The following is a 16280-nucleotide window of genomic DNA, read 5'->3' on the forward strand; positions in this document are numbered from 1 at the left end:
ACTTCCCAAATAGGCTAAACATTTGTGTGGCCCTTCATGCTTCGGCCACCATCCCAGAGGACATGCTTTCATGCTTATGATGCTTGTTAAAAAATAATGTGTTACTTAAATTTGTGACTGAACTCCTTAGAGATATACAATTCTCCTCCATTTTACCCACATTCTGCCATGTGTTTCATGTTATAGCAGTCTCGGATGATGACCCAGAAAATGTTCTTCATTTTAAGAACACTTTCACTGCAGATTTCACAAAACACAAAGAGTGAGATTTCTAAAGATAGCTACAGCACTCTACTCAAGGTTTAAGAATCTGAAGTGCCTTCCAAAATCTGAGAGGGATGAGGTGTGGAGCATGCTTTCAGAAGTCTTAAAAGAGCAACACTCCAATGTGGAAATTACAGAACTCGAAACACCAAAGAAGGAAATCAACCTTCTGCTGGTGGGATCTGACTCAGACGATAAAAATGAACGTGCATCGGTCCACGTTGCTTTGGATTGTTAGCGAGCAGAACCTGTCATCAGCGTGGATGCATGTCCCCAGGAATAGTGGTTGAAGCATGAAGGAACATTAGAATCTTTAGTGCATCTGGCACTCAAATATCTTATGATGCTGGCCACAACAGTGCCATGCGAACACCTGTTCTCACTTTCAGGTGATATTGCAAACAAGAAACAGGCAGCAGCATCTCCTGCAAATGTAAACAAACTTGTTTGTCTGAGTGATTGGCTGAACAAGAAGTAGGACTGAGGGGACTTGTAGATTCCAAAATTTTACATTATTTTGTTTTTGAGTGCAGTTACGTAACAAAAAAAAAATCTACATTTGTAAATTGCCTTTTCATGATAAAGCGATTGCACTACGGTACCTGTATGTGCTGAATTGAAAAAATACTAATTTTTACAGTGCAAATACTTGTAATAAAAAATAAATATAAAGTGACCACTGTACATGTCGCATTCTGTGTTGTAATTGATAGCAATATATTTGAAAATGTAGAAAACATCCAAAAATATTGAAATAAATGGTATTCTATTGTTTAACAGCGCGGTTAATGTGTTTAATTGCTCAATAGTGTGAGTAGGTTTCTTCCACAGGGGGAGTGCATTTGGCTGTTTAGTCTTTTATAAATTCCTTGTTATTCAAATGCTCTGGCTGGGTCAGAAGAGATGGACATACAAAAGCAGATCTCCGAGCACTGAAGACACCTCAACCTTTATTCCTTCACTACCCCTAATTATTCATTATTTGTATTCCGGTAGCCTGTAGAAGGTCCAACCAAGAGCAGGGCCCCATTGTGTTAATCACACTACAAAGATTAGTAAGAGACAATCTCTGCCACAGAGCTCTCACTGTCTAAAAAGACTAAATATTATTGTCCCACAACGGGATACATGACTTGCTCAAGGCTACACAGGAATTCTGTGATAGAACAAGGAGTAAACCTAGGTTTCCAGATCCCTAATCCAGCGTCTTTTAACCCCAGGACCATTCTTCTTGCAACCATCCTAGTAAACCCCTGTTCATGTTTGAATAGGAGGAGGGGCTGACTAGAATGTGGCATGACAGAATCCCCTGGGCATATGAGCAATTGTGAAGTATTGCCCTCTGGGTTCTCTCAGAAAGAAAGACACAGAGTCACTCGAGTGCATTCTTTCCCTCTGTGTAACTGTTTTTTCCTCTCTATACAAAATATAGCCATCCAGTGTATTCAGCAAAAACACTGTGTTTTCATTGCATATGGAAATATACTATGGATGAGTTTTGCTGACACATTGGAAAACTGTTCCTATTTTAACTCTTAGTATATTGCCATTAGCTAAGTAATATTTTTTTTTCGACAGGGAAAACACAAGGGAGGAAGTGATTTAAAAAAACAACAACATAGACCTAGGGCTAGTTTTTTTTATATATCCATTTACTCGGATTCAAATCCAGAATAGCTCCGTAAAAACAAATGGAGTTACTCTTGATTTACACAAGTATTACTGAGCTGAGATTTTGGCTTCCTATCTTGGAAGGGTAGATCCTGGCATCTAAGTCATTCTCTAAATAAGAATCAATTTTTAATCACAATCCTCCAAATTCACCCTGGTATAGCTTCGGAATTTAGCTAAATTATTACGAAAGACTATTTGTTCACAGAGAGAAAGAGACAGGAAAGTTTATCACCTGTACACATCTGCCATGGACGTGAGGACAAAGTCTGACGATGAATGGGCCTCGGGAGCCAAGTAAATCTGCCTCAAACGCTGCTGATATGTACTAGCACCCTCACAATGATCCTCTTTTCTGTAGGATGGTAATCCATAATCTTTCATGGAAGAAAGAAGGAAACGGGTACTCAGTAAGGGTTATGTTCACTCCTGAAACTCTTCCATTATGAAGTAGCAATATTAGTGGTTTAAGGGAGTTTGCTCTGTAGGCAGAGATGAGCCTTGGTTTAAAAAACAGCACTATGTTGCTCTGATTTGTACCCAAATATAGTTGTGAATACTGGAACGGCAGCTTGACTATTGGGAGAGATTGTCTGATGAGGTATGACTACTTCTTGCTACCCCTGCGGTGGTGTTTCTGGCCTAGCGTATCCAGCCATAGTAGGATCATTGCAGTGCAAGACAGAGCCAGCATTCCTGCTTCTTTTCTGCACCTCCCTGCTGCCAGTGTAGGGGTGTGCCCAAAGAAAAGGGAATGTGGTTGGGACATCCCTCAGCTGTGATGATCTCCAGCTGTGGTTCCAGTGTCTTGGGCTACATAGATGCTAGGGTAAGTCAGAGCAGCTCTCAGACTCTTCCAATGTATGCTGGGGCCTACACAGAGGCCACAACATTAGGAGACTGTAAAAGGGAAATTTCCACCAGCTTTGTACCCCATCTTCCAACCTGCTTCATATGAAGCTCGTCTGGACCCCAGGATCTGACCCAGGGTCTGGGTGCTGAGCTGTGTTCAAAGACCAGAATGATAAAAATTCTGACTTCTATTTCCTAGATCCAGACAGCACTGAAATTTGCTATGTGGAGGCAGGAGTTCAGGTTCGTGGTTTAGGTACAGACCAGCATCTAATTGGGACACTCCAAGGGTCCCATTCTTTAGACTGGAAGCCCAGCTTTTCACCTAGCTGTGAAAGGGCACTGTGTTTACTGTCTGAAAGGAATATTTGCCTTATGTCAAAGAATGGCATCAGGCAAAGAATTCATAGAGAATGCCATGGATACTGCTAGGTCTGATGACTGACTCCATCATTTGTGTGGTCACTGGTGCAATGGTGACATGTTAAATTGTAGGCTACACAGGATAATGTAATGGGATGTTTGCTCTGGCATAGTTTACTTTTAATGAAGGCTGCTGCAGCTAGCATTTCCACCTGAAACGTTGGTTCACAGTCCTGCTGGAGCAATGAAGGCTGTGAAATCAACCTGCATTAGTAGGTTAGTTGGCCATGTTTCAAATTTTCATCTCTCTTCATTACCTGAAATTTTACAGACCCAACGGTCATCTATCACACAGTTATTAGACTTCAAGCATCCATGATAGATTTTATGCTGGTGAAGATAAGCCATTCCTTGGGCAATGTCTCCAGCAAAGGAAAACCTGAAAGGCACAAAATAATTATTAGCAGGCTAGTATTCCACTGATCCAGACACTCAGGAACGGATTAATCCAATGACTATTGAAATGAATGGAAAGACTCCCACTGACTTAAATGGCCTTTGGATCAGCCCCCAAGGACTCAACCCTGCAAAGTGCTGAGGACTCCCATGAGTTGCTGAATGCCCTCAGTTCCCATGCAGTTGAAAGGGAGTGGAGGTTTCTGGGTCTCTTGTAGGAATGCACAGCTTCTTGTGGACATTCTCAGCAGTTTGCGAGATTGAACCATTTGAGCAAAGTACTCAACTTTTAGTTTGTATGGAGTGTTGATTCAGACCATTTTTTTTCTTTGCTGTTGTATAGAAGCAAGGCAAACATAAAGCAGAGATAGAAGGGATAAGGGACAATTTGCAATTATACATGATGAAGTAGTTCAGATGGGAGTTTCTTTGAAATCCTGAGCCAGTTTTGTGTACATCTGTTTTTATGGGTAATACTAATGTTGCACTTTTATTTTACTAATCTGTTCATGGTTGGGCTATCATGAATGTGACTGTGCTGCTCTTTTACTCATCTTAAACCAGAGCATCAAAGTATACTAAGTACAGATGGCAGCTGTGGGGAAAAAGAGAAGGCTATATGGGAACCAAGGTTTAAAATGGTGTTGCAGCATACTAGAGATGAGATGAAAAGGTTTGGGCATGACATGGGTAGTGCTAAGTTCAGGGGTGTCAGGATGTCCATGGGACAGGTCAAATCAGAAACTTGGATTATCTCTTAATCAATAGGTCTCTCTCTTTCTCCTTGCATCTCAGAAGCATGGTATCCTCTGATATACATCACAGCACTGTCGCGTCTACCAATGGTATTATCTATAATTAACGTCCCTCTTCAAGTGTCACCTGGTGATGCTACGTGTATCTTATTTCACAAGTTGTGGTGGTTTTTTTTTTTATTTTTTACCTGAAGCCCCAGTTGAGAGGAATGTCTTCATTGAGCAGCACATCACTCAGGCTACCTTTTGGACAGTATTCTGTCACAATGGCAACATTTGGCACCTCTGTACAACCGCCGATGAATTTGCAGAGGTTGGGATGATCAAGTTCTCTGTGAAAATAAACAGGCATCACACCCTTTCTAAACCTCCCCTCTACACCCTTTGGAACTGGAACCTTAGGGCTTTTTCAAATATGCATAGAAATATGTTCAACCAGGTTCAAAGAAATGTTTTCAACACTATTTGGGAGAGAAAAAACACGAAAACAAGTAACGATGGAGCAGGTTATGATCTCCATTACACTGGTGTAAATGTGGACTGGCACCCAATGCACAGGTTTCATTGTTTACCTCACTTGCTTTACTTCCTTGCGTATGGATTTGGACAAAGTGAATGTCTTCTTCCTTATTTTCTTGATGGCGACTGTTCTGCCATCACTGCAATAAGAAAAAGACTTTTCTAAGTGCTGGAATCCCACATGGTGAGTATGCAGTATTCTCTGTATAGGAGCTTTGGGTCTCGGGGGAAGGTACACGGATGTGGATTTCGTCAAAATCTGGATGGGAACCTGGGTCTGAATTTCATGATGAGGGCCTCTTTCTGTTATAGGCTGGGCTAGAACTCTGTGTTAAAGCAGCCAGGAACTGTGGGCATGTAGGGAATAAAAACCCAAAGATCCCTACAAATTTTGCAGTTCAGGTCAATTTATCTCTGTGTGTATTAGAATGTTCCCCAAGTCATATGCGTCTGACGAAGTGGGTATTCACCCACTAAAGCTTATGCGCCAATACATCTGTTAGTCTATAAGGTGCCACAGGACTCTTTGTCACCTTTTACAGATCCAGACTAACACGGCTACCCCTCTGATACTTCCCCTATCAAAGAAGTGAAGTCTTCTGTTTTCTGCAGGGGAGCACCAGACTAGTATGGAGTAGATGGGAGTGGTGTGGACAGGGGAAAGAACCAGTGGATGCAGAGAAAGCTGCAAACCCCCAATAAAAGGGCAGGACAAAGTAGCAGGTGATTCCTTGAAACCCTCCCTCCACCTGTAGCAACTTTGAATGCAGTCAGCTGGGGAGTAGCTCATGTTTACAGGGTTGCAGTTTTAAGGCAGCAGCCTGCCAGTCCAAGGTCTCCTCTGTGCTTCCATGTGGCACTCAGCTAAGTTGCGTAAGCATAACAGTGTAGCCACACAAAGCCAGCCAGAGCAGAGCCTTCCAGGGAGTGAGAGTACTGAGGAAGGGGATGACCCACCTAGGTAGGAGGAGCACAAAACAAGAAGGAAAGTAAAAGGAAATAAGGAGAGAGAACAAAAGAAGAATGGGTGGGGCAAGAAAGGAGACAGAGAAACTCTGCTGGACAAAGGAGAGATGGCAGCAACCTTCCTGGGACATGAGGGGACTTTGTGGTGATTGCAGTGTCCACCAATCTCTTGGAAGCTGGTGCTCCTACAAAAGACGTTTAGGAGCCAGGGATACATCTACCGTCTCTGTGTACAGGTAGGTCACTACCAGGTAGGGTTGTATTCCAAACCAGTGAGCTAGAGAGGAAATGTGCCATTCCCAGTTTTGCGAGCTGGTTTAAGGCCATAGATTATAATGGGCTGTTGTACAGTACATGATTTTCTGTGCCAAATTCCTTACTTGTATTTTACTTAACTATTAGAGATGGACCTGACTCAAAACCTTAGCTCCAACTGAACTTGAATGCTGTGGATGTTCAGAAGCAGAGTCAAGTTTGCAGCTCAGTCCCACAAGCATTGAAATCTCAGCAAGAGAAGGAAAAGGGGCATCCAAAAATAGAAAACATCAATGTGCATCTGAGAATATCCTTCAGCTTGAGTGTGTTAGGAAGGCCAAGTTAGTCCCCTAACGTTCCTGGCCCTGGCCCAAGCAGAGGAAAACTAACCCTCACATTATTTCCAGGTGATAATACAGCAAGAACTGAAAGTCTCCTTCTTGCATGGGTGTAACTACAATACACAACATATCACAAAGACTGACTGACATATAAGCCTACTATATCCCTGTGTGGGTGAAGTGCTGTTTCCTGGATGTGTTGACAGCTGCTGTGCAAGAACTCAGGGCAGTGATACAGCTGGCGTTGGAGTTGCTGGGTGCATGGGCTGCACTAATGATGCTGCCCATTGCCGTCCGTAGCATGCGATCTAGATAAAAAAAGCCATTGAAATGCACATTATATGCAGGTGCATCTGCAGAAGACTCCTGAAACATATAAACACAGGAAACTCTGCTGCCCCTGGCACCAGAGAGCAGGCTCATTTATGCTTGCAGTAGGGATGCTTTAATTTAGGATTCGACTGTTAACATGTAACAGGGTGACTGTGGCTGACAGCCATAGCCAGTGGCCTCTCCCACTAACATCAGTAGCTGAAGGCAGTTCCTCTGCCTTCAAAACTATCAGCCCTCAATGGAACAATTTAAAACACGGTGAGTGTCATTTTATGCAAGGGACAAAGCCAATAAAGGAGGAAAGAGTACAAAAAACCCCAAACTCCAAAACCTCTGATGTTACAAATCTATTTAGGACTCTTTGAAGAATTTAAAGTTATTATCATGGGAAGTGATTCTGACATTAAAGGGAATTCAAAGCAAAGCAACAATCCAACTGGTTGAAAAAACTAGACTATCAACATTTTTCATGTCTTTTTTTGTGGGGGGGGAGGTGATGCTTTGAGCTGGACAAAAAGTAACAGAACTACATGGGGAGCAGATTAGACTGACTCATGAAAAAATGTGCAGAGATTGGATCCTATGTTGAGGAGAGCTGTAGAGATAGTTAAAGAGAGGGATTATAAGTACATATGAATTCTGCCCTACAATACCTGAACTAGAAATGAAGAGACCTGTTAGGTTTCCAGTTAATTTGCATGCCAATGCAGGAACATTCTCTAGTGTTTCTTTACTAGCATTCTGTCAAGTTTCATTTTAAATGTGCCCGAGTGATGTATATTCCCTTCCTTGACTTCATTCCGTTACTGTAATAGACTAATATTTTCTTGACGTGATGTTTGCACTCCAAGTATGTCTGTTAGACATATGGCCAACCTCACTTAGACGTCATATATCTCCAACTCTTCAAATTTCCAAAAAACGTGAGTCTATCCTGCCACCTAGTTGCTTTTGTTTATCTTCCTTGAACTCTGTCTAGTGCTAATTGTTATGGTCAAGGGTTATGCAGAAATGAACTCACTATCCCAGTTGAGGTCACCTCAGAGCTAGAGAGAGGCAGAGGCATAATGCCATGGAACAGGGACATATCAACTCAGCACTCCACCGGCATTTTGTTACACACACAATCTTGGCTGCTTTTAGTAAATTAGACTCCTTATTAATCTGATATCTGTTCCTTAAGCCCATTAAGGGATCTCATTACACTACTTAGACATGAACACACAGCTCCAACTATCCATACTAAATTAATGCAATAAAGTCTTATCCTATTCACTTGTACTGAACAAGATATTATATATTAAAGCAGAGGGGACCTTTTCAGCAATACCTTGTGGAGGCAGGACTACAATTATAGAGTCAGATCCTCAGCTAGCGCAAACCAATGACGTTCCAATGACTTCAGTAGAGCTACGTTGGTCTATACCAGCCGATGATCTGGCCCATATATTTCTCCAGCATATGATAGCAATAAATGACATGGTGAGTTACATGCTGTACAACGAACGTACAGGCTGTATGACAAACTACAATAATGCTCCCATGTTAAAAAATGTCCAAGTGGAAAACAAATATAATTATGGTTTTACACATTAGCTAAATTGAAGAAAACTCAAGTGATGATGAATTACTTCAGCTACGGATAACACACAGTGGGACAAATTAAGCACTTGGTTACATCTGTGCAAATCCAACATCGCTCCACTGAAGTCACTTAAAAAGAATATGTCAGATCATAAAGCAACTAGGGCCACCGCCATCTGTTGTGCCCATTTTCACATATTTCCAGAGGGGATTTATGTATTTTTGATCTATTCCTTTGTCTTTTATTTGTAAATCACCATAAATTACAGGAAAAAAGCCCTCAAAACACATGTGGGAAAAAAACACTGACCTTTACGCTATGTCTACACTACTACTTATGTTGGTATAACTTAAGTCACTTAGGGGTGTGAATAAGCCATATGCACACACACCCCAGTGACATAAGTTACACAGACCTAAGCATGATGTGGACAGCACTGTGTCAGCAGGAGGGTGCTGTCTCCTGTTCGCTTAGAGCAGCTACGCTAGAAGCGCTGTAAGAGTTAGTGCAGCTGCACTGCTGTAAGCTCTCTAGTGTAGCCATAGCCAAAGGGTTCACATTAAAATAACATCCTCAAAGGAAAACTCCAGTGATCAGCTCACAGATGCTGTGGTGACCAGCACCTATCAAAGATAGATCCTCCTCCTTTAGGTCAGACCCTTATGGAATATGGGTATATGTCCGTGTTGTGCTTCATTTACACAACAGGATGTGCATTGATGATAACAGCATCAAAATGACGGTCTTTACAAACCTTGTTTGATGCGGGAGAAGTCTATAATCCAGCTTTCATCCCAAAACATCTTTTGCTTCTGATATTGAAACCACTGCAGAAAGCACAACAGGCCAAATTCATTCCTGGGGCAACTCTATTGGCTTCAGTGGAGTTGCACTAGGGATGAGTGTAGCCAATAAATGATTAGTTGTACGGATATTTTCAAATATAAAATCCTACAAGTGTCTGAACAAGAATCACCATTTTAGCCTCCATCCTCTCTCAACATCTTATTGACTTACTTAGAAGTAACAGATCTGGATCTAACATCAAAATACAAACATCAGTAATTCTGAAGACTAAAGAACGTGACATTTTGTAGTGGACAGGCTGATAGTTTCGGTCCATGTTTGCATTTTTGTGCACTGCACTTAGAACCCAGCTCTTACCCCAGTGATGTGGTGAACATCATTAAACATCTTGGAAATATCCAGTGTTTAAACAAATTTCATTTCCTCCCAGATAAGCAGCAGTTACTGGTCATACACGATATGACAATCAAAATCAGGCTCCAGAATAGCAAATTAGATGGCACATTATTACACAAAGTACTGTCGCTTGTATAACATTAGATGGGACACTGTCACTATTTTGTAAATAAGATGTATGTCTAATAACTGATGTACCAAAAAGTTGTCAAGTACAATAAACCCGTTTTATACAAGCACATATTTGTCTGTAGATCAAAGTTGCAGGTTAGCTATGATAAAATAACAGAAGACAATTTAAACACAAATATTAGATGGTCAGCATTTTGCCATCCATCTCATATTACCTTCAACAGCATACATTGGATGGATGACAAGTAACAAAAACCCAATCTACACAAGAGTTCTTGTGACATCTTGGGAAGTGGTGGCAGAATTTTGGGAGAGCTCTGGGCCTGATTCTGAGCCCAGAAAATCAATGGGAGTCTTTCCACTGATTTCAATTGGCCTATGCTTTCAGGAAAAGATGTATTTTAGTGTGCAAGGACCATAATCAAACAAAGATGATAGGACTGATTCAGTACCCACTGAACTAAATGGGATCCTTTCATTGATTTTAATGGGGGCTGGATCAGACCATATGAGAGAGAGGATCACTGGAGCATTGTGCTTTTGCTGTATACTGAAACCTGGATACAAGTGACCTTTTCAGCTCTGTTTATAAAAACAAGTTTATACATTGACTAAGCAACAAGCAGCAGAGAACGCTAAATAGCAGCCACCTGCAGAAGCTAGGTAGATGATACTTAGCATGCACTCCAGCATAAGAGGAAAAATAAAAGAGTCCCTGCAAAACAAAGAATATCTGAGACAATAGGTAAATTAGATTTATTCTGGAGGACTCACAGCTAAAACATGCATACGTGAGAAGGGGGCTAGCTGTTTCCCTAACTCTTATGATGACTTTAAAGTTATCCACTGAAATCTGGTTGTAGGAGCTTGATTGAACTCCAGCCTGTCTTGCAAAGAAGTGGGAAATGGAGGGCGAAGTGGTCTGCGGTGTATTATATTGGAAGATCCTCAGTAAAAATGTTTGAGTAACAAACCAACAGTGAATCAACATATGGGGTTAGAACCTTCTGCTGGACCTGAGCAGTGCCTCTTTGCACCACCATGAGAACTGGCCCATGGTAATGGGCTTAGGAAACCTCAAGATACTCATCCAATTGCAATAGCTTAAGGGGCCAATGCTGTACTCCACTGTACTCCAATACTGACCCTCTCACTGTGATAAGAGTTTTGTCCAAGGAAGGCATGCAGGATCAAGTCTACTTTATGTCAATACATTTGATACTGAAACATGTAAAGAGGCTTAACAGCTGTATAACTGATACCTTTCTATGATTTAATTAATTCATTACATTGGCCTGTTTTCTCTTAGAAAGTAAAATATTCCGGTGCCCCACCAGAGACTCTGGACACATTTACACGGAACAATTTCCTTCCATGAAAATGCCTTTCAGAAAAGTAGTCACAACTTTCCAGTTCCCATCCGGAGTCTCTCAACACTCTTCCCAGCAATGTCTGTCTTGCCACTAGAAAAAGCTGGCAAGAACAAAGGAGTCTTGCATTGTAACCTGAAAGGTAACAGATCTGGGTTGTGGCAATCTGAAGCAGGAAGCTAGTTCCACAGTTTTATCTAATTATATGGCCTTCAGCATGGTAGTATCTAAGTGTCTCCCAGGACTGTGACTTTAGATTTATTCTCACAAGAGCTCTGTGAAGTAGGCACTTATTATCCCTATTTTACAAGTAGGGAACTGGTGACTTGCCCAAGTTCACATAGGAAGTATATGATAGAATGAGGAACTCAATCCCAACTCAGTGCCTTAACCTTATGATCATCTTTCTTCCCCTGAGCCAGAGCATCCTGACTTCATTCCCTTGCAATTAACCAGGAAGTGTTAGACTGAGCATTCCAGATGTCTCAACCACAGCAGTGTGGCATGAGGAGAGAAGTGATCCCTGGCATAACAAAGAGCCAATGCACTTATAGGTTTATAGGTTAAAACCAAGCAAGTTATCCATAATGTACACAATCAATACCATGACTATACATCTGCAAATATTTCCCTGGCAACAGCTTTCTATAACATTCAGAAATTAATGTATGTACCTTCAGATACAGAGGAATCTATAGGAATGCAAACAATAGAAGGGCCTATTCTGCAGAAATATAGTAAAAGAATAAGTAAAAATAATACATCTTACATTTATCCAGCACTTTTCATCCCAAACGATCACCAAGCATTTTCCTTATATTGATCTGTCCTTTTATGCACACACACACACCTTTCTGTATTCCCCCAGTGAGTCTGTTATAACAATTAATAACTAAAACCCAAGGACTGGAAATGGACTGAATCTCCTAAGTTGAGGAGAGGCTCCAGCTGGTGTTAGGATGCACAGTCAGGCACGCCAGGATCATTACAGAGAAGGTGTAATCCTAGCTGTCAGCCCCTTGTGAGCCATTCTCCAGCAACGCGGGGCTGCTCTAAATTATATCTGGGCTGGTGTAGAAAGGGCCCCAGACTCAAGCAGCAACTTTTCCTCCCATTTCTCTTCTTCCCCTTTGGAGCTACCTGGGGGATTCTGTGTGTAGCAGAGAACCTGTTCTGATGCTTGTAAAGAGCTGTGTTATAAACAATAAAATAATGGAGACACCATGATGGAAATAAAAGAGAAAGAAGATTTCATTTGACACTTACCATTATTGTCAGAATGAAGCCAGCACAGACTAAACATATTGGTAAAGCAATTGCTATCTTGGCATCAGCTGTGAGTGGGCATTCCCCACAGTCAGCTGGACATGTGGAACAGCTTTCATCTTCTTCACAAACACCATCTCCGCAGACTGGGCAAAAAGGGATGTAGAGAGCAAAATACTTGAAAATAGCTCTATCCACTCTTAGGACTGAATTCAGTAACAAATACATAGGGCTCCTGAGCTGGGGATCCCGGAATGGCCACAGAATATCTGAAAGAACAGGTTTTGAGGGATTCTAGGTATTTTTGCCCTGCAGTTGAAAGCTGTGGATTTTAAATGTAATCTAGGGACCCTTAAAATACACTGACCTTAGACTAACTGTGGACATCAGAGCTTTTGACATGTTGTTGCACATAGAATCATAGATTATCAGGGTTGGAAGAGACCTCAAGAGATCATCTAGTCCAACCCCTTGCTCAAAGCAGGACCAATCCCCAAATGGCCCCCTTGAGGATTGAACTCACAACCCAGGGTTTAGCAGGCCAATGCTCAAACCACTGGTTGTTGCCTTTTGTCTGTTTATTTCTTGTCATCTGTCTTGCCTGTTTAGACTGTATGTTCTTGAAGACAAGGCCTGTCCCTTACTGTGTATACTCAGCCCAGCCCTTGGGAGACCCAGGGGTCAGGAGAACAGAAAGCCATCTTTGCCCCCTTTCCTTTCAATCAGCAGGGCTGGTATTCAGTAGTATGAATAACTTCAGGCAAAATGAACAAACCAACCCATACTTGGAGGTGTTTCAAATGAAAGCTCATGAAAATTAGAACCAATGTCAGATGTAATGTAATTTAAATGGAAGTTGCTGTGTTTGAGAAGCCCAACATCAGCAAATGATCACAAAATTGAAAAGTATCCTCAAAAGACATGATCTTTACAGATGAGATGTTCAAGGAGCTGTCTGTTTTGTTTTGTAGGCAACAGATCCAATGGCAAATGATAACTTCATTAAATAATCACTGTTTTCTCATTTCATTTACTAAAACATAATCCCAGTGGGAATTTCTTTAGATACTTTAGAGTGAAAGTCAATGGCAAAACTCCCATTAATTTCAGTGGGGTCTGTATTTCACCCACGGATCTTCACTACTAGAAAGCTGTACCTCAGATTCTCAAGCAAGAGGAGACTTAGTGCCACTGAAATAAGCAAAAGCACAGATCTCCTAACTACCGAAATGTCTTGGAAAACAATTGGTAATAATTCTGCCTGCTTCAGTTCTATTCCATTGTAATCTGTGTTCCAGTACTATGCCCATCACAGAGGCCCGAATGTCTAACAAGTATATTAAAATGAACATAAGAGCACTGCATTGGGCAGTGTTTTTGAGGTTTATATGAACAGTAGCACCAGGCTCAAGGATCACTTGTGTTTGCACGTTAGCTGTCATGCCTCAGTCTAGGCTGCTTCCTGTCTGATGATGAGTGGCCATATACTTCCTAACTGATGATGAGTGTCCATATACTGGAAAAAGACCATGTGGTAGAACAGTTTTGCATCCCTATGACATCCCAACAAGCCTTGTAGTGCCTGAAGCTGCTGGTTCTGGTATTTGATTTCAGCTGTTTGACCAAGTGCAGCCTTTTACAGGGTTCTCATGTCCTACACAGGCAATGAGAAGCTGGAAAAACTTTAGAGATTTCAAGTGGTTTGAAAAAGAATTGTGGAACTATTTGATGGGATACATTCACCTGTAAAGGGGCTATGAGGGCTTTTGTTCTTCTAACCTACCAGTACAACTGGAGGGCTGAGTAATTCCTGTTTAAAATATGAGAAGTCTTTATTTCATACTGTACCGACTGCAGGTAGAACAGTGGTTTTGGCTTCCAGAGCAACTTGCATTTTCCCAACCCTGATGTGTGCGATGAGAGAGGTCACCCCCACATGAACCAAAACGACCTGCCAAACAAACAGCCATTTCTTAAAATTTCATACATTGGACTTTTTTAACACCAATAATCTAATCTCCTTTCCCCTATATTTATTATTTCACCTTCTTCCTATTTGCAGGCAATGGAGGTCTCATAATCTTCCCATCAGCCTATGTCGCAACATGATCAATTGCTCCAAACCTCATTGGATATTGTTACCAGAATGGATGCTATATGGCTACTCAAGACCTCTGTCTCTCCACAAGGGAGTCTGTAACTCCACCCAAACCTACTGCTGCACATGCAGTTCTGTTGACTAGGTCAGCCTCTGGGAGAGGCAAAGTCTATGTTCTTCCAAGACTTTTGGGGTGCAGATAGCCTCAGCTATTTCCATAAATGTTTTTGAGACATGTTGGCGAACCTCACAGAGCTGCCATGAAGTGAGAGAAGTGAGACAAGCAGAAGTAAAATCCAGTCCTCTGGAAATAAGATGCGAGGTGCACTCAGTTACCAGTAAAGTCAGTTGGAAGCTGAAAGCACTCACTACCTTGCAGTATCAGGCCTTTATCTTGCAGACTTTATATGCACATAACTCCAAATGAAATAAGTGGGCGGATTTCCTACCTAAGGACTGTGGGATCTGGCCTGCTAGAAAAAAGGTCTAGAGCATAGTATGCCGTAAATGTACTATACCTTGGCAGTCCAGTTTGTCTGACTCATTTTTCCAGCTGTAGATAAGGTGTGAGTAAATATCTGGCCATCATCTGGAATCCACGGGCCACATATTCCACCTTTCCCCTTTACCAAACAGAGCAGTTATATCAATAGATAATAAAACAAGGAAAATTCCAAGCCTTAATACTCTGAAATTTAGTGCTCTTTGGAGGCCTTGTGCTTTATTCCAATAACTAGCAATGTATTATTCATTATGAAATGCTCAATCATAAATGACACCATTGTGAGCTAAAATAAAACACAAACAAATGGAAAGGAGCACATGGATTGATAATCCAGTTTAAAATTCCACAAAATTCTCACTCACTTAAAGTCCATGAGCCACATTCTGTCCTCATCTAAAACTGGAGTAACTTTATTGAAGTTAACGGAGTTATTCTGTATTGACTTCACTATAACCAAAAGTAGAATTTTGTCCACAATTTTTTATTCTCTACATGGTAGATTCACTGTAGCTCTCTCCCTCTTTTTTTTTTTTTTGACAACTATGGGATATGGTGTTTCTTTCATGAAAGTTCTTATTTCCAGAGCATTTCTCATTAAGATTGCATCAACTTTAATTTCCCAGCAGCTGCAGCCATTGAGAATTATAATGGCTGTCTGAGGATCATGGGTTTTTAAATGGCTTAATCCTTCTTGCTAAATTTCAGATATCTATTCAGGCATTTCTGTTCATGCACTTTAAAATAAAGTACGCAAAAAAGAAATGGATTGCTCATGCTAGCTGAGGTAAAACCAGGAGTAATGGTCTCAAGTTGCAGTGGGAGAGGTTTAGGTTGGATATTCGGAAAATTTTTCACTAGGAGGGTGGTGAAGCACTGGAATGGGTTACCCAGGGAGGTGGTGGAATCTCCTTCCTTAGAGGTTTTTAAGGTCAGGCTTGACAAAGCCCTGGCTGTGAAGATTTAGTTGGGGATTGGTCCTCCTTGAGCAGGGGGTTGGACTAGATGACCTCCTGAGGTCCCTTCCAACCCTGATATTCTATGATTCTATGGTTCTGCCTAAAAAGATGACACCATATTGAAAGCCCCTGCTTAATGGAAAGAGCTTTATTTGTAACTATCCATTCACTAGCACAAGCCCACTTTCCTACAGCAGTTTTGCTCTATGGGGGCTATTTTATAGATGCTTGCCTTGTCTAAGCAGGAAAGCTCAAAAATATTTCAAACTTTAAAAGCAAGAGGCTGAGTGGTGCCTTTGTGCTAGAATCACTCACAGATCTCACTGTCCCCACAAGGATTTGGGGGTAGAACACCTCCACAACAGTGTACCCTCACTCTTCCCACAGAGG

General features: G+C 41.5%; 1 protein-coding gene across 1 annotated transcript in view; it reads right to left on the minus strand.

The window, feature by feature from the left end:
* LOC127047337 (atrial natriuretic peptide receptor 2-like) overlaps positions 1–16280 on the minus strand; it is a 40171-nt gene that overhangs the window by 15928 nt on the left and 7963 nt on the right. The window contains exons 5-13 of the mRNA XM_050945457.1: positions 14948–15052; positions 14180–14282; positions 12332–12477; positions 9115–9187; positions 6603–6750; positions 4934–5020; positions 4550–4693; positions 3468–3589; positions 2171–2312 (exon numbers count right to left, since the gene is read on the minus strand). Of these exons, the coding sequence (XP_050801414.1) occupies positions 2171–2312; positions 3468–3589; positions 4550–4693; positions 4934–5020; positions 6603–6750; positions 9115–9187; positions 12332–12477; positions 14180–14282; positions 14948–15052 (1070 nt within the window). The remainder of the gene's footprint in view (positions 1–2170; positions 2313–3467; positions 3590–4549; positions 4694–4933; positions 5021–6602; positions 6751–9114; positions 9188–12331; positions 12478–14179; positions 14283–14947; positions 15053–16280) is intronic.

This window comes from Gopherus flavomarginatus, chromosome 3, assembly GCF_025201925.1.
Source record: "Gopherus flavomarginatus isolate rGopFla2 chromosome 3, rGopFla2.mat.asm, whole genome shotgun sequence".
Taxonomy (NCBI): Eukaryota; Metazoa; Chordata; order Testudines; family Testudinidae; genus Gopherus; species Gopherus flavomarginatus.